Source organism: Anolis carolinensis, chromosome 3, assembly GCF_035594765.1.
Source record: "Anolis carolinensis isolate JA03-04 chromosome 3, rAnoCar3.1.pri, whole genome shotgun sequence".
Classification (NCBI taxonomy): Eukaryota; Metazoa; Chordata; class Lepidosauria; order Squamata; family Dactyloidae; genus Anolis; species Anolis carolinensis.
The window spans coordinates 258423719-258443665 of record NC_085843.1 but is presented as its reverse complement, the minus strand read 5'-3'; the positions used below and the strand labels follow the sequence as shown (position 1 = coordinate 258443665).

The 19947-nt window shown below is 36.5% G+C and overlaps 1 protein-coding gene across 5 annotated transcripts in view; it reads right to left on the bottom strand.

The window, feature by feature from the left end:
- Positions 1-2763: 2763 nt before the first annotated feature.
- Positions 2764-19947, bottom strand: part of med12l (mediator complex subunit 12L) — a 178650-nt gene continuing 161466 nt past the window's right edge. For 3 of the 5 annotated variants that reach the window (XM_008106169.3, XM_062976678.1, XM_008106172.3), the window contains 5 exons: positions 16959-17115; positions 15760-15783; positions 14589-14660; positions 6487-6568; positions 2764-4558 (listed from right to left, as the gene is read on the bottom strand). In XM_008106169.3, the coding sequence (XP_008104376.2) occupies positions 4506-4558; positions 6487-6568; positions 14589-14660; positions 15760-15783; positions 16959-17115 (388 nt within the window). In that variant the 3' untranslated portion in view covers positions 2764-4505. Of the gene's footprint in view, positions 4559-6486; positions 6569-14588; positions 14661-15759; positions 16045-16958; positions 17116-19947 lie in introns of those variants that run through there. The other 2 variants (XM_016992056.2, XR_010004767.1) reach the window with 2 other exon arrangements.

The following is a 19947-nucleotide window of genomic DNA, read 5'->3' as shown; positions in this document are numbered from 1 at the left end:
CATTTTGCTCCAAAGCCAAAAATGGTTGATTATTATGAGCACAAACTTCAGGCTAATATTCTGCCTCATCTCCTCCTTCACGTGAAAAAGTATTAAATGTTTCTACTTTTGAATAAGCCATAGTTTCATTTTATGAATGAATTTAAATAAACTAGCTTATTCAAACAGTAATTAGATAAATGATTCCACAACAAACAGTGGCAGCTCCAAGGTTTTACACCCTGGACATTTGTATCTGCTCCACTTCTCAATTTGTAAATCTATTCCCATGGAAGGGGTGGAATTTTTTTTGCGAAGATAGCTAGGTCCACTACTGATCTCAACAAGGGAGGAAGGCATTTTCACCAAGACCAATTTCTTCAAAAACTACAATTACCACTTAATCCAGTTGTCAGATGGAAGAACTGTGGGTAAAGCAGCCAATTCTCATTACTGGGGACTGGTTTCCTGTTGGATTTGGTCTGTGAAGTGGGAAGGCACGCGTCCACCTGACCACACTGTTGAGGCCAAAACTCAGGTAGTGGGATAGAAGACATACTTGTGAACACCCACCCTTACTGAAAAGGTAAGTTTGTGAGCTGTGTTGAAGACTCAAGTGGTGGAAAGTCACAAAATTAGCCTGTTACAAGAATAATAAACTCTAAAAGCCTCACCATGGCCATTAATCAGATTACATTCCAGTAGCTAAGAGTTAGGTTTCTGCATGTTCTTGGTATTGGCAGATCTCAAAAGCAAAAGTATTGCATCATTACATAGTAACAAGCAACTGAATATGGACAACTAACAATGTAAATCACTGTAAAGGTGGTGGTATTATTTGCCATCTCCCCCACATAAGGCAAACCACTGCAACCCCAGGTGTAACTCAAGCTTTAATTGAAGCAATCTTCTAATTATGTTGCAGTACTCAACCTCTTTATGTATAGGGTTTCCATATAACTTCCCAGCCCACAAGACCTCCTGAGTGGATGAACTAATAAAATCCAATTAAAATTATCTAGATGAAAACATTTTAAAAACACATTTAAATACACTTTTTAAAGTCCCAAAACAGTGGTGGATCAATCCAGATGATGCTAGTGACTGTCTTCCTCTCTTATGTACAACTGTGATGGCATTTTTAAAATCTTACATTCCATAATATCTGGCATTTATCCCAAAGTGCCATGCAAACTGAGGACGGTTGTCCACTGTGAGACACATGCAGATTTTGCTGCCTGCATTAAATCTCATGCTATTCATCTTACACATAGTGATTTTAGTTAAATTCTATATAAGCAAACCAAGAAGATGGCAACAAAATATATCTGGCCAGTAAAACATAGCAACAATTTCTGGGCTGATCATTCCAGGAAGAAAATGGAACCACTAAAACAATATCTCCAAGTCCAGTCCAAACTAAATGGTCAATGCTACTGAAAGTTGTTAAGATATCCTACAAACCCAACACAATTTTGTCCAACCCTGTCCAATTCCAACACTTTCAAAGGCATAGCCATGTGGATGTGTAATAGGGCCTCCTCCGTAGCTGCCCATTAGTTCTAGAAGTCCCTTCCTAGGAAAACCAGAATAGCCCCCTCTTTGCTATCTTCAACTGGTAAGTGAACACATTTTTAATCTGATTGGCTTTTGATAACTGAAGATAATAAAAGTATCATATATTTTGAATTGTTCTTAATGTTGTCAGTAATATAATTCTATTTCAATGTCAAACATTTGCACCTTTTACCTTTTGTATTCATTTTAATCTCCACCATGATTTTTGTTTTTAAAAAGGGATGAATATAAAAATGAGGTGAAGAATTAAAATTAAAATAAGGACTAGAAAAGGGAAAGGGGAAGAAGAAGGGATGTCAGTAAAACTAGTTTCAAATAGCATTGAATCCAGTAACATCTTTGACAATATAACAAAATGACAAAACCAAGTAATTAAACTATACAGAAAAGTAAAATCTCAAAAATATTGTGGAAAACCTGCAAAATAATCTATTCAGACTTCAGAGAATGGTGACAAAATGGTAAAGAAAGTTGACACTAAAATCCAAGTGTAATGGAACCACACCATCACAAGTTTGTGTATACCTTGGTTGGGAAATATCCCCTAACTAGATAGTAGGAAGACATTGCTAAACATGTGAAGACTACTCTGCTTTTGCTTTGGCTGAACACAGTGACAGTCTGCAAAGTCTAGGCTGCATCAACAATTTATTGAGGTACCAATAATGTTAGAATATAGATAGATAGATAGATAGATAGATAGATAGATAGATAGATAGATAGATAGATAGATAGATAGAGTGTGTGTGTGTGTGTGTCTTAACAGTTTTTAAAGAAAACAGTCAACATTGTTAGAAAAACAGTGCAGTCTTCATAATTTAGGGAACAGTATTTGGAATATACGTTATAGACAAAAAGAGAATTAGAAGTTTTCACAGTGTGCAATTAAATTTTTCATAATGTATATACAATCGTTCACAACAATATTTATTATGATAAATATTCTGATATCCTGATGGAAAGGTAGAAATGCATTGACCTGGTATTGTTACTCAAATTTTATTCTACACAGCATGACTAATTTTCTCAGCAGATATTGTTTTATTTCACAGTAAGCCTTACTATTTTTAATACAAGGCAAATGAGAAATTTGTATAGAAAATGTTAAAATAGTCCCAAATATTTTCAATGCCCTACATGAGCCACAAATAAAATGTGTCCATATAATTCTAAAAAGATAATATAGTATACCCAAAGTTCACAAAATGAAAGTTTTGTCTAATTAGTTTTTATTGAAATATGAACAAATATGTCTTGTACAAGGTTAAAATAGTTAATATTTTATTGTAATAAAATTGATGAATAGTTTACTTGTGCTTTTGCAGCAAATTTATAAATACAGCTGTATTTACATGAACAAAAATAACAAAAAAATTAAATGCATGAGTACCTAGTACAAAATTATAAATAAATATTTCTATGGCTAGAAAACAAAGGCCTGATTCTCACAAACAGATGAAGTGGTAAACCTGAGCCTAGACTGTATCACTTAAGATTGCAGATGCAGAGGCTAGACTTTATGTTCCTCCATACAAAACTAAAGTTCTACCTATGTTTCCTACTTGACACATTCCTTGTCTGTGAGTAGGAACTTTTGTATAATGTGAGCATTCACCAGTGTGGCACAATCCACATACAAGTCTGCTACCTCATCAGCTCTTTGACCCTCTACAGACTACAACTCCCACAATTCCCAACCACTGGTCACTGCTGTGTCAGGTTGATGAATGTCCAGAACATCTAGAAGGCCAAACACTGTCCACTCCTATTATAAGATAGTTAAATCCCATTCTTAACAAAGAAATAAACAAAGGTAGAAGCTCACATTATACAATAAATCTCCTCCAGCACATACACTGGCAAGTCCATCATACCATAGCTGGAAAACAGCAAATATAAAATATTACAGAAAAAAAATATTTCTTCACATTACTGGGAAACATTTCTATTTGTGGGGAGGGGAACTGCTTTCCTGAAACTGTTTTCAGATAACTACATAATAAACAGTAGAAAATGGTCACCTTATCTTCTATTGCATGCTCTGGAAGCTCTAGTAAATATTTCCAATAAGATTATGGTAGACATCATGACAAACTATAGGGTTTATTATTCTAGTCTTTAGCTATAACTACAGGCTACAACTCTGTGCACAATTGACAATTTTCAAGTTCCACAGACTTCTGTAGTATTTATCCATGGATACCAACCAACATTACACAGGACTACAGTCTAAAATCAGTTTTACTGTGACTTCTCCAAAAGTGTCCATTGCCACATTCTAAGCAAATTGCTCAGCCATTATTATGGCTTTGATTGCAACCAGAATTTCTACAGTTGACCTTTCTATTGAGATTTCGAATGAAAGACAACTCTAGCAGATCCATTATTAAATGATGGAATTTTCATAGAAACCGTACGACTAGAAATAGGGATCTTTCTTTAAAATTGATTATCTCTGTGAAAGCAAGGGGCGATCAGGAACTCTGAAAACATGATTTTATAAAGAGTGAAAACTACAAACATGATAAAAATAAGCATGATAGAAATCAAGACATGTTTACTAAAAATCATAAAATATATGGGGGTTATCCTTATGCAAAAAAGAGTGGGGGTTTCGTTAGTCATTTTGGTCCCATGAGTTCTTAAGAAGGATAAAAAAAAACCTTGTTTTCCACACACAAAAAATTCAGGATTTGTAATCTTCTTGAGGAAAAAGTGTTAATACCCCAAAGCACCAAATCCATATATATTTTGCAGCAACATTGTTCTCAGTGTAGGCCTACATAATTCAAATATTAATTAGTTAAATAAAAAACAAAAAAATCCTATCTTTTACATATTCACATTAGTTGCAGCAAAACAAAACTGGAACAAACGTTATTAGTGCATTAAGGTCTGTTCTCCTTCTTTTCAGTGCAAACGCTTTGCCTTCCTTCATTCTTCAAGGTTCAGAAGTGTGAAGGGTGACCATATGGGTTCACTCCTTGTTGTGGCTGGTTACCTAGGAAATGAAAATAGAAGTCCTTAATATTAAAGCACACTGGAGTTAAAATCTTGTGTCCAGCTATAATAATGTCAGTGATGTTTAATCTGAAGTCAATATGCATAAATGCAGGAAAGCCCGTTGATTTCAAGCAAATCTTACTTCTACTTTTCTTTAGATAGCCATACTGTGCACAGATTAATGATGACAGATTATACTCAAAATATAAAGGAGTGGCTGTTAAGATTTTGTATTGCTCTGCATTCACAGAAACTATACAGTCGCAATCACGACACTTTTGCCCTACTCAAACCAACTTTACCAGGCAACAGATACACTGAGAAATGGAGATCTGTTCGGGAGGTGACTGGATTCCAGGGAATGACATTTCCACCACCCTACAGCCAGCAACAAGATATTGCAATAGGGGTAATGATTCTGATTGTAGGTGGATTTAGCGAGTAAGGGAATCACACCAAGAAAAATAACTTAGTTACACATCTATAACTGAGTAAGCTATACAGAACATGAGTCATTATGTTTAACATGCGCCATCCAGTGGTGAAAAATATCCATTTGCCACATGATTATACCTAAAATTTAGCATGAGAGGGGAATATATATAGCCAAAGCTATGGCCAAAGCTTGAACAGCTGAGACAGTGTTCTGAGACTGCTACAAATGCGCAACAACTACCATATGTGTGATTCCAGAGACCACAAAGGAGAAATACATTATTTTAACATTTTTAAAATATTTTCAAATATTTTTCCAACTGCACTGTTTTGCATATAAGATGTTTTTCTTTATTAAAAATATCATTATATCTTGAATACAAACACAAAATCTTTCACACCTAAAGAAAAAATATTTCCAAAGCACTTGTAACATGTTACCCTAAACAACAATCAAGAGTTACTATCCAACATCAAAGGAGCTCATATTGTCTAATTGGATATTTAGGGGAAAAGTCATAACCAAGTTTCAGATATTAACATTGAAACCCAGAAAACTGTTAGATCTGCTGTCAAAAAACTTCAACAAAATTATCACAACCACAGATAAGTCCTGAAAAAACTGATCTACTACAAGATGCTTTCAAGCTGGCTAGCTGTTTCACCAATGTCATATCCATTTTTCTACTTACAAACAGGAACAGTCCTCTGCATATGTGGCATATTATGAGGCATTTGTCTTACTGAATCAAGTTGTATAGGGCTGGCTTAGAATCAAGGAAGGCATATTTCATGACTTATACATGCCTGTTTTTCCATTACTCTAGGATTTGCATTTATATCCCATGAAAGGGTGGATCTCTATCAAATATTTCTCATACAAGCTTTAGAGATCAAGAGATTTAAATATGGTTTCACTGACCATTTGGGTGTTCAAGTTTCCCCCACTGTTGGATGCCTCACTGTCTGTTACCTTAGGCTTTCAAAACTTGCAAATTACAGCCAAGTTTCCTTAATTTGGTGATGGGTATGCTAGAAAGAGTTCATGTCTACTCCCTTTAGACCACTTGAAACATGCTATAGTATACTGTAGTGTGTTATTGATGGTTTTTGGCAGCCAAAATACATTTGAAAGCTAAAACAAATATGGATTCCAGTTTTCAAGCAATTCCACTTTCCAACCTTGTTGTAGTCCCTAACCCATCAGATATGTGGGAACCTCTCCTCCCACTTAAATGTAAATCCTTGGCTAAAAGAATCTGATAAATACATTAATCCCTACTGGAAATAATTATTCATGTATGTCAACTTTTCCAAGATACTCTTTACAGCCAACAAAACATCTTTGCTACAAGTAAAATTGCCTATGAGCAGATTTATTATTTAACAAAAATAAATTGGCAGAAAAATATTTTGGAAGTACACAAAAGCTGAACTTTTCTGTGTGAGGGAGAAGGAGGGAAAATGACTTATCTAGTCCTGCATACTTACTTGACAGCTGTTTTTGGAGTTGTCTGACAAGAGCAGCTGTTTGCTGTTGCTGTTGTGTCTGTTGCAAGCCTTGCCTTGAAAACTGCAATGTTTAACATCAGGAGAAGTTAGTAAAATATTCATAGCTACACCAAACATATCTGTGATGTAAACTTGATGTTCTGAGAAACATGATGCCATTTACAAAAATATTATGAAAGAGCCCATTCATTCTGGATCTCTCTTTGCATATTAAATCTGTGACTGTGATTAATACAAATCACATTGAAGTAGAGAGAAAAAGAATAGTAGTAGTAGTAGTAGTAGTAGTAGTAGTGGAGAAGTATCCAAGGGCCAATTGAGGTTCCTCCCCAAAATTCCTATTTAGCCAAAACAGATTTGACCAATCTCATCCTGTTTCCAGGGAAAGGTGGGTGGATGTTACAAAGCCCAGCCTGGTTATCTGGTATTCTTTCTATCTATCTATCTATCTATCTATCTATCTATCTATCTATCTATCTATCTATCTATCTATCTATCTATATCTATATCTATATCTATATCTATATATCTATATCTATATATATAAATTTTCTGATAGTTTTTCCCTTAACTTAAACAACAAAACTACACGACCAAATCACACCAAATTTGGCCACAAAATCCAGTCTGTTTTTACATCAAAAACCAAGAAAAATAATGTCCTAATTAGAGGGAGAGGAATAACTGTTTTTTTCCCATTGCTGCTAGTTAGAAGGCTAAGCTCCGCCCACTTTGTCTCCTAGCAACCCACTCAGCCATTTAATGGCGCCCAGGGCCTCTTCAATCAGGCCTCTTCCACACTACCTATAAAATACAGATTATCTGATTTGAACTGGATTATATGGCAGTGTAGACTCAAGGCCCTTCCACACTGCTATATTACCCATTTATAATCTTATATTATCTGCTTTGAACTGGATTATCTTGAGTCCACACTGCCATATAATCCACTTCAGTGTGCATTTTATACAGCTGTGTAGAAGGAGCCTCATATAATCCAGTTCTAAGCAGATAATATAAGATTATAAATATACAGTAGAGTCTCACTTATCCAACATAAACACCCCAGCAGAACGTTGGATAAGCGAATATGTTGGATAATAAGAAGGGATTAAGGAAAATCTATTAAACATCAAATTACGTTATGATTTTGCAAATTAAGCACCAAAACATCATGTTATACAACTAATTTGACAGAAAAAGTAGTTCAATGTGCGGTGATGCTATGTAGTAATTACTGTATTTACGAATTTAGCACCAAAACATCACAATGTATTGAAAACATTGACTACAAAACATTGACTACTAAAAGGCCAACTGCATTGGATAATCCAGAACATTGGATAAGCAAATGTTGGATAAGTGAGACTCTACTGTAATATGAAATAATTACTGTGGTATAATAATACAGAACAATCTCTAAATCCAGGACAGTAAATAAAGAGCAAAACTCGGAATGCAGGAAAATCCAGAAAGGAAACAATCAGGGCCAGCTAACACTTCCCAACAAAGGATTCTCCCAGGCAGGAAGCAAACAGGCTTTGAAGCTGCAAGGCCATTAAATGCTAATCAAGGTGGCTAATTGCAGCATTCATACCTGCCACACTGAGACTATTAATTGCTATTCAACCTGGGCAACGAAGGATATCGCAAGGTAGAAAGAGGCCAGGCTTGCAAGCAGCAAGGCTATTCAGTGCTATTCAGCCTGGCCAACCAAGATTTCCCCTAGATAGAAAACCCCCCAGCTCTGAAGCCACAAGGCTACTCTGTCCCATACAACCAGGCCTAAAAAGGATACCCTATGTAGAAAGCGGCCAGGCTTTTAAGCTGCAAAACTATTCAGTGCAGTTCAAGCTGGCCAAACAAGGATCCCCCTACTAAGGAAGTAGCCAGGCTTCAAAGCAGCTCTTTGATTGAGGGTGCTACTCCAGCTACTCCAGAAAACGGCCAGGCTTTGAGGCTGCAAAGCTATTCCCTGCTATTCCACCTGGCCAACAAATGATTCCCATCAGCCACAGCAACGCGTGGCCGGGCATAGCTAGTAGCCTTATATATGTTCCCATCAAGCCCTGTGAGGCAATGAGGTCGGGTTGCATTCATGAGCTCACCCCTTCAAAAGGTGCCGAAAGAAAACTACTCCAAGCACAAAACTGGGCAGGAAACTTCCTATAATCTCTCAGGGGCAATGGATCCCTCCAGATTTTAATTCCAATTTCATTTTTAAACACTAAAGCACCCTGATTTTGTATCAAATGTTCTTATATAGCTACTATTTTCAGTATGCTTGAACAGCAAAATTATATATCCATATTCCTTCAATAATCTGAAAATCTGGATAACTCCTGGGGGCACCTGCCTGCTATGCATGATAAAACAGAGCATTCATTGCCTAAAATCTACAGAAACAGGAATATTACAGGTCTAATATAAAACTGATAGCTAAAGGAAAAATACAAACTCTAAAAAGGAATATATAATTGAAATAATTAGTGTACTTTGTATGAATTTTACTGTACACATTTAATCATAAAACCAAAAGATCTACGTGGAAAAGGTATGGATGCAAACCAATCTCTTCATTTTACTGCATCATTAAAGATGCTGAGGAGAGTCAGGAGACTTTAAAATTTGTGTGGCATAATTTATTGGTGTTCTTGTATACTTGCACACTACTCAGTTACACTGAGCTATAGACATTGTAATTTTTTGGTCAACCTCTCCATGAATGTTTGGGCCCAGAAGGAAATATAAGGCTTTTAGGAAACATGTGGGCTTTATTATGGAATTCTGGGAGGAATCCTTATGCCAAACAAAGCAATGTACTCACTTATTAGTACATAAAGGGATCTTGGAGTACCTCAGATACCAAGTCTGCTTTCCCTGATGCATGAAGTCTTCAACTGCATGCATCTGAAAAAGTAAATTTACCCTAGAAAAGCTTATGCTATCAACTTCTTTCTCACAGTCTCTAAAGTACTACAAGATCTTTTTGCATACTGATATTCTTGATTCACATGGCTATGTTTTGAATTGTCCTATATGCGGTACTCATTATACGTCTAGGAAATTTAGTCAAAAATCAACCCTCAAAACCTGAGTCAACTTATCCACAAGTCAATGTGAGTAATGTATTTCAAATCTTGTCAAAAAGGAACCATCCCTTCTCTGTGTAGAATGACGAAAGGCAAGAGCTTAGTCCATCCCATGAGAATCTAAAGGAAGCACCATCCCCCTCTATTCTCTCTCCCATGGTGCAGCTTTAGCCTTTTTGAATGACTAGATGGGAAAATAGTAGTGGCAGCAACCAAAGGCTGCTGGCCGCTTGAGGAGACATTGGGTGCTTTTCCTTCTCGATAGAATGACCCCCTGACTTTTCCACATACCTTATCAAAATCCACAATTTTGGCCTCAAGCCTGCCTTCAACTTATATATGAGCTCAACTATGAGTATGTATGGAACTTTCCTCTTAAACTGAATTTATTTCAGTGCATTCAACTGGCAAGAAAATACATCTAATTTCAGAGATTCTATAGATACATTAGTTTTGTAATGCAAAGCCCTTGTTTTATTTTCTAAAAGACTAAAGTAGAAACTAACATTGCATGTTACAGCTTTATAACAGATAGTATATACATCTATTAAAAAGATTAGTTTAACAGCATGACATGAATGAGATCAGAGCCCCAATCCTTGTAAAACCTTTTTTTTACAGTTATGGCTTTGAAAACCTTGTCCTGATATAGTAAATGGAAATATATTGTAATGTATCTTTCCCATATGCTACTCCCACAAGTCTAATGTACAGCTTTGCTTTATTATTCTTGAGAATTACATATTTTTCTTGATATCTTCAAAAGTAAACTTTCTTTTATTGGGCACACATCAATAGAGATGTTATGCTGATAACTTAATGGAAAATACTATTTTGCTATTTTATGGCAATCCAAAAATAATGATGAATAATATTTGTCTTAAAATAAGAACATGTGTATCGTATCAAGCCTTCTGGATTGTGAGTCTGTTTAATTGGTTACTATGGATCCATCAGATGTTCAGTATAAATGAATTAATCTTCTGAATTGTAAAGTTGGGTATTTCATCGGATTTTGAACTGTCTATGTAAACACTTTCTAGCAGTCAAAAGGGGAAAATCCTGTCTAATGTTTAAGATGGAATAGTGTCAGTAATGCAGTATTTCATCTACAGAAAAGATAAGATGGGGATTAATCTTTTATCATCTACTATGAAAGCTATACAATTATAATCTTGAGAAAGGGAATGAAGTCAAGTGGGGGGAGACAATCCTCATTGAACTATTATCTGGTTCATATGTTGTAAGAGCTAGATATGGGGCAAAACGTGAAGGTATTTTTATGTAAAATTATTCTACAACCTCCACTTTGTGAGGCTTTAAAATAAGGGACAGAGTGGGAGGTTGCAGAGACTAAGTGGTATGAGCAAAGGAAGCATGGGGAAAAGGCATTGTAAGAACATGGAAAGGGGAACATGACCAGTGTAGATGGGAAAATGCTAGATTGCCCTGTTCCAAAGACAGGATTTTACACATAATTCCTGTCATTTGCAGGTGAAGTGGAACTAGTTCGATGTGCTGCTGCTTCCCAGTTCTGTCATTGGCCCATCTACCAACAAGCTACAATGGCAACTGGGAAACCACAGCTGCTGGGAGAAGGCAGGAGAAGCACTAGTAGGCATTTCTGTGATAGAATATTTAGTAAGAGGGAACCCCTAGAATCACAGAGTTTAAAGAGACCACATGGGTCATTCAGTCCAATCCCCTGCCATGCAAGAAAAACACAAAGTATTCCCAACTGATGGCCATTCAAACTCCTTTTAAAAGCTTCCAAAGAAGGAGCTTCTGCTATACCCCAAAGAACAGATGCTGGACATCTTCAGAAGTCCTCCAGACAAGTGTTGGTCCCATGTTTGGGCAAATATAGAACTGTCCGCCTAACAATCCCTACTAAAAAGTACTTAGTAAGTAAATTGGGTAAAAAGTATATTTAGAGTGCAAAGTAGATGTAGGTGGTTCTAGACCTTGAATAACTCCATCTTTCAGCCCACCAGTCCCCATGGTTCTATCCTGCTGCTGCTGCATGCATGATTCTTTCATTATCACAAAGAGACTTCCAAATTCAGCTGAATATGGTTAAAAGGTGTCTAAAGAGCTTTGCTAGCAGTGGACTGAAGAGGAATTTGTGCATATTTTGCATGTCCCAATCATTTTAATGATTTAAGTTCTTGTTGCTAATATTCCTGAAACTCACAATTTCAAATATATCCCAGGAATCTTTTGATGATGTGGTGTCCATTGAGGATACTGGATTACAAATGCTTTTTACTGGCCATGCTGTTTGAAGAAGATGGCAAGTTCTGGAAGAGAGCAAGTGGGTGAAGTCTGCTCAAGGGACACCTTTCTGTTTTCTGCAGTACCCCTTTTCCATCACAGATGGATATGCAACATCACTTCCTAAACAGAGACATGAAATAAGACTAAAGATAACGTATTAAGGATTCTGAGGTGGAGCGCCAAGGCCTGCTGCTGAAATAAATGCCCTTTGTACTCAACAATGACCAGGGAACATTGTATTCCCACATTCTATAGTGCCAGCAAGGCAGAGTTGTCTTCTAGACTGATTTATGCAACTGAAGGCCAAATGCACTGAAATCATTGTAGCTGACCTCACAAAACCCATGGTGAAGAGTGCCTCAATGTGCCAAGTTACCTAATTCATAACATCTGATAAGTTGCAATTGAAATACTTTGGTATCCAGAATACTATGTTAAGACTTAGTTTGGAAATTACTAGTGTTTAAAACTCTACAATCTGTTGTAAAGAAAGTAGAATAATATTAAAAGGGGTTCGTAGGATTCTCCCACTAAAACTGCACATGTTTGCCTTCCAAACCAGTAAAAGACCTGATGCAAATTGTATTGATAAAATAATAAATATCTCAAATACACAACAGAAGAATAGATATGCAAAATGAAAATTTGGTTTGTCTTTTAATTTGAGATTACCATACAATCTTGCAATGCTGTAGTGACTTCAGCAAAATATCATGTTTGTGGGAACATGAGCAAAAGAAGAGCTTAATAGGCTTTTGACTTTCAAATCTGGCACATGAACCTGTGCATTTTTGGTACATATTTCAATTTCCATCTGCTGATGCATTTCCCTATAGATTATATTATTCTCAGAATGAAACTAAGTCAATATAACAATCTACTGAAAAGTTCTAGCCAAGGGCTCTTTTGATTCTCCTGCAGACTTTGAAATGCAAATGCTGCAGAAGAAAACTTTGAGAAGGTCCAGAGACTCAGGTTTCAAATAGAAATTTTATTTTGCATAATTGTTATCTCAGTATCTAAAGGTTATCTTGAATTCATTTTCATATTGCTTTAGCTAAAGCCTAAGTTATGGAAATTTGCAAGCAATTAGGGCTGGCAGACATTGAGGTGAGTCTGCACAAGACAATCAACACAATAAATGTTGTGACAGTTGGCACTCATGCTGCTAGGATGAGAATGATGAATGAAGTGTATGCCTGAAAATGATTGGGCTCCCTTGTGTGTGCTGGAAGCATATGAAATATGCTATAACTCAATGTGAAATTCAGAAGTTTTTCGCTACTGAAGAAATTTCACAAATAGCAGTTAACACCTTGTATATTTTATGGCTGAAAACAGTGAACATTTGAATTTTGGAGATGCTTCCAATCCAGAGTTATGGCTTGCAAATTGCTAAGCCTGCCTTCATTGCAAAATTTTACAAGAGTTCAAGACAGTGTCGACGTTAACTTGTATTTTTTCTATGTTTCCCAGTATTTCTTTTAGTCTTTCCATGAAAAACAAGTCCACTAGGAAAGAAAAGGATACACAAGGCCTCTACTGAAAATATGTGGGAGAACATATCCGATCAATTGGCCATCATAATTGTTGTTGAGGGAAACTTTAGAAAAATAGCACTATCAATTAATGTATGAGCTCCCAAAGACCTCTGAGGGGCCTCAGTGAACTACACTTATTTCAAGGGGCTGCTAGTTTTTAAATAATCCACTTAAAAATCAGATTTAGCTTTTTATTAAAAGAATTGTTAACCTGTTGCCTGCTCCCAAGCCTCTACAGCTTTTATGACTTGCTGATGGGCATGGCAGTGCTTTAACAAATACATCTTTTGAGAGATTAATTGTGCTGTGCAAGAGTTTATCTAGGCTTTTTTAAATAAATAAAACATGGTTGGGTCAACTGTCATTTCGAAATGTCTAATCTACTGCACACAGTTTCCCCCTGCAGCTTGGTTTTCATCATATTATTTGATGATCCTTCTGTTCTTTTTGCTCATTACATTTGACACAATCATTTTACAGTGAGAGAAAGGTAAAATTTCCCATCAAGCAGATTTCCTTTTTCACACTACAATCCGTAGTACTACTATTATTTATCTTGCTATAAGCTACTTCTTGTCACAATACCAATCCATAGTTTCCCATGACTCAAGACCTCTCAGCTGAGATGCAAGGGGAAGAGGCAAACTCGCCAGTCGCCACTTGGTGGAAGTGTGCCCTTTCTCCTTGCTTCTCAGCTGAGAGACAAGGATAAGGAGTGCTCCCTGTCAAACTGAGACAGGTGAACTCTGCAGCTTCTGTTTGGTAAAAAAAAAAAGTGCAGTTTCCAGGGCAGTTTCCAGGAAAAAACTGTAAACATTCAATGCCAAAGTGAACAAAAAAATCAAAACAATAAATAACATCAAGATAAACTTAAAAACTTGAATACACATATAGTTATAACACATAAGAGTAAGTTTACATTTACATCAACAAATCTGATTTGCATACTTTGATGTAGCACAATCCAGAATTAGAAATGGAAGTATAAGATCTTCTCACCTATGGATTTTTCTAGGACAACATTTCACATCATCCACCCACCTTTCCTACTGACCATAGAAATGGACAACAGAGATGGACCCAGATTTGAAATTACATTATTCTACTTCTTTGTTATTGCTGAACAGTACAGTCCCTCAGAATAAGATCTATCAATAACACTTTCTCTTACCAATGGTTGCTGAGGCTGCATTGCTTGGAGACTAAGGGCTTGCTGCTGATTTTGGTGTTGCTGCTGCTGCAACTAAAGAAAATATTTTTTAAATGAGTTTACTATTGCAATATAGTTACACAACAGCAATGATAAACAACCCTGGGAAACAGGTGAAGAACCTTTCTCTTCTTCAGATGCTACATTCACTCCAGAGTAATATGTTGAGAGCTAAAGTTATGAAAGTATTTCTGTTTTCCTACTGCCACCCCCTTTTATGTGCCCTCTCATCTCCTTCTTATTCTCCTTTCATTTAGCACACTGCCATCTCTTTCTCTCTCTTTCTTTCCCCAAAAACCAGCAAGCTACAGATGAATAAAGAGGCAATTTAACAGAGATTTGAACAAACCAATTGGTGGAAAACCTTGGAAGAGTCAGAAGTTGTGCACCATAGCCTTTCAGAACATATAGTAGCAGTAGCCCCACCCAGATGGATATTATGGATTTTAGGAAATCTTCAGCTCAGTAACTCTGTTAACCTTTGGAATAAATATATCATGACAGTTCCATGCTAAAGATTATAGGTGGGTTTTTCTTTTTACAAGTCTGGCCCTTCTCTCCAACACTCAAGCTCTGAAAGTGGGCCCTGCAAAGTACTTGGATGTGACTGTGCCAACCAAAGAGAATGAAACTCCAGTTAAAGAGAACTAAAACAGCCCTGTTTCATACAAGAAGTCAATGGGATACAATGTCAATAGCAATGGAATCACTGTGCAATAAGAATGCATGTTATGTATGATTATATTAGATATCTATAATCACACCTATCTCTAACAAAATGGTTTGGAGTGCATTAATGTTGTATCGAGTCTGACATGATTCTAGGCAAGAAATGTGCATGGAAATGGGAAAGCTCCTCCTGAAAGTAGGAGAAGAAGTGGAGTTTTAGGGACTGTGTTTACCACTGAGAGCAAGTTTTAGAAAAATGCAATGAAGGAAAAGAAGAGAGAGAGAGAGAGAGAGAGAGAGAGAGAGAGAGAGAGAGAGAGAGAGAGAGAGAGAGAGAGAGAGAAATATTTGGGCATGTTACTAGTCATGAAGTGTTTGTATTAGCTCAGGTGGATTTGATTGAAACAATGGAAGTGTTTGGTCACACATACACACACGCACAAGTCACAAAAGGCATGCTTACCTCACCCAAACCTGGGTGGTCTTCCTAAGGGAGAATATACATAAGGTCAGTGCAATGTCCCATAGGCTTGGTTTCCAACAGACTGTTCTTGTCACAGTTCCAGTCCACCTAGAGTGCTTCTTTTATCCTACCCAGCTTCTTTTGATGGCAATATGAATTTCAGCCAGGGCATTGTGGTTTCTTTGATGATGAGGTAAACACTAACAGCATAAGTCCTCACTGTTTACACAAATCCCAAATTGTTGTTCAGCATGTTCTCTCTGAGGAGCACTTGAGGCATCTGTCCTGGACATTGAGATAAGCTTCTAAGCCAGGGTTCATATCAATTTAATGTTTTGTTCCTTCTTTTACAACAGTTGGCTTCTTCCTCCTTCCTGAGAGGTTGTTATGTCCCTCTCTACTATTTAAACCATGCATACACATACATGCCTGCATTCATTCCTACAAACTCAAATCAATGTTCCACATTCAGTCTGTTTCAGCTTTTGTATGTTATGAGAACACTTGTTCATGCTGCCTTTTCTAGCTCTAACATTTGTTTGCAATATAAGGCATATAAGAGAGTTGAATGTGCTAGCTAGCATCACCTATGGTATATCTGTACATGTAACTTCAAGGTCTATTTGAAAGATCACTAGCTGCATATTATAAAACATATAGTCTAGGATGCTACTCCTGTAACACTGATAAAGCATTAGTGTAGGCATTTGCTTCATGTTAATTTTATAATAAAAATGTAATCACTCAAGATCAGAAATACAAAAATGCAATAAGGGCATGCAAGATAGCAGGATATTCTAACATATTAGGACATCCTATTTCTAAGATCCCATGCTCAGTCTTTGTCACCTCTAGCAAAAGAATCTGAGGGACACAGCACATGCAATCTCAACGCCATCTCTACATTCATATTAGAGCATCAATCCATGTCTGCATCCCTGGACCTACATTTGGTTAAAAAAAAATTAACACCAGAAGAACACAGAAGGCCAGGAGTACAAAGAAAAGAAATCACACAGTTCGACTCTCAGGTAACACGTTTTGGAAGAAGGCTGTTATTGTGAGTAGGCATTTGACTGGATAAACTTAGTGTCCTGGACAGTAATATACGTGGCATTTAAATGATTAAAATAATAATTTATGACAATCCATTCTACACCCAGTTATCATACATAAATAGACACAAACAATTTCTATACCTGAAGGAGTCTCTGCTGCTGAATTTGCTGCTGTCGGTGTCTCATTTGTTCCTGAGGCATTTGTATGGAGTTAAGGTTTGGGTGGGAAACTGTGGGTGGCATAACATCTAGTGCCCTTCCAACCAAAGGATTTTGCTGCAAAGCCTGGTGACTTAAGCTGAAGAAATAAGATGGATACCGGTAAATAATTTTCCTCTCTAAAAACAAAATGAGAACCTGCCAAGTTCAAACTTCAAAGACGTGAATATTATAACCTTAGTGTCATATCTGCAACAGGATGAAATAGTGAACAATATTAAAAATCATAAAGATAAATACACTGAAAAAATGCAAAACAAAGGTTGCTTTCTAAGCCAACATGCAGAATCCATCCTTTTGATTCTGGATAAAACCATAAGTAAACAATGCACTGTAACATTAAAATATGGAATAATAGGAGCTGTAGTTTTACAAGTTTAACCTCCTTTGCCAAATAGTGCTGGTTCCTCACCAAATTATAACTTCCACAATTACATAGCATTGAGCCATACCGGTAGTAGTTAATGTGGTGTCAAATTGTATTAATTCTACAGGAGATGGACCCAAAGATGGACTTAAGAGCATACCAAAGCTACACATTTAGCTAAATCTGACAGACTTAATCACTACAAAAAGAGCTGAATGCATCTTATATTGATAAAACATGTATTGTCAAGACTTCTCTTGTCAAGACCAACAGCTAAAACTATAAAATGGATGTCTAGATGCACCATGTGAATATATCTTGATAGAAGTGATGGTCATACAGCATACATGAAATGCTATTTCCAATGAAGACAAATTTCCAAAGACAACAAATATTCTGAATAGCTCAACTTTTGCTAAGAGTTGCCTCCAATTTTGGGTCTTTTAAATTATCCTGCTTTATTATAGACCTGGAGCCCAGAGGCTTGAGAGTTGGATTCAGACTCTAGGAGAGCAGAGTTAATGTCCCACTCATCCATGGAAACTCACTGGGCAACCCTGGTCAAGTTACATACCCATAGTCTAAGAGGAAAACAATGGTAAATGTCTTCTGCAGGAATTTTGCCAAGAAAACCCATGGACATGGTCACTATAAATCAGAGTTGCAGCAGCTACTGGTAAATTTCAAAATGAAAATAGATCCCAATGAAATTATTTTGAGGCATCAGTAGGTTAAAGATTTTTGAATATTTACTGTATTTCAAAGGAAAACAGTAAACTAGCTCTGTAAGTGGAAAAGTAGGGTCAACAAAAACAATATTGTATTAACAATTACTTAATAACAATAATAATAATAAAAACTTCATTTGTACCCTGTCCTATCTCCCCATGGGGACTCAGGCCAGCTTCCAACATAGTAACAGGCAAACATTCAATGCCTACATAAACAATGTAGAGCTAGATATAGATCTATAATTATATATACTAATTTCACATATGCATTTCCCCCTGAAATGTTTGCAAATCCTCTCTCTCTCTCTATCTCTCTCTATCTCTCTCTATCTCTCTCTATCTCTCTCTCTCTCTCTCTCTCTCTCTCTCAATCACACACATATATGGGCAGCAGAGCCTCCAGGCAAACTTGTTCTGTTCTTTTTGGCAGTCTTTTTGTAATAGTTTCCTACATGTGTACTAAGTCTCTTCTGAAGGTTTTTTTTTAATACAGGGAGTGATTTCCTATGATCAGAGGGACCAAATTTCCCTTCCTTTCTCATTCATTTCTCCCCCTCCCTCCTCTCAAGTTATAGTTTTAGAATAAAAAGCTATCATATCACCAATGCACCAATTCAGTAAATTCACTATATCTCCAGGATGTATCGATACTGTAGAACAGATGCAGTCTGATCCACCTGGGCCATGGCTCAATACTGTGAAAATATGGAAAACATCAAGGTCTTTAGTCTTCTCTTCCAAAGGATGGTGCTGCCACACCAAATACAAATCCCAGGATTCCATCGCATTGAACCATGGCAGTTAAAGATGGCTCAGACTGCACCAATTCTATAGCATAAATACAGCCCAAGTAAAGAACCAAAGAAAAATGAAATATGGCTTCTTCAATATGTCACAGAATAAAAAAGAAGCCCAATTGTTGTAGATGGTGCTGAAAATTACCATTAAAGGCTCAAAAATGTCACACACACATCAAAGAACTACAGCAACATATACCAAAACCTCCCAACATATTTGGTCCATTGTAGGAGCTCCTTGTGTGGCTTAGCTGATGAAAGCCCATGTATGGACAAAATTATAAAATATAAAAGATTGCAAACTTTTCTTGGGTAGACCAGGGTTCACCAACTCTTCTAAAAGAGTTACAATATGGTAGATATGGCCATGATATGTTTTTAAAAGTTGACTAACAAACCTACAAACTAATACTGAAATCTACAGGATGTTTCAGGTTTTGGAAAACATGTGACTACAGTATTTTAATTCTTTCCTCAAACACAGATTAATAAATAGGACAATGCAACACTATTTCTATTTTTATCCTCCCAACAATGCTGTGAATTATATCAGTGTTCACTGTTAATCCATTGGCTTGGTCTTGGCATCCTACATTTGCCTCTGAAACAACATTAATTCCACAATATAAAAATTTAACATCTGTAGCACAAAGAAAGCCCAAGTCTGTCCCACATCTGGACCCACTGCCTGAGGGATGTTTTCAAGAATGAATAGTTTACACACAAGCTTTTAATAGTTATTACATTTCCAGGAAGATGCTCTGTGGAGTCCAGCAGTTTGAAACACTGTTTACAAAGGATACAAATATATGTTCTCCAACACACAAACTAATTATATGAAAAGGAAATGACCTAACACTGGATTTTAGGAAATTGTTACTAGCAGTACAAATTGAGGCATGATCTGGCAATGATATGTAATGTGTTTAGGTTTTCAATTTACTTAGTATTATGCAGTATAGCAAGAAAAATAAAATCTAATGGGAAACAAGTTCTACATAATATATGAAATTGAG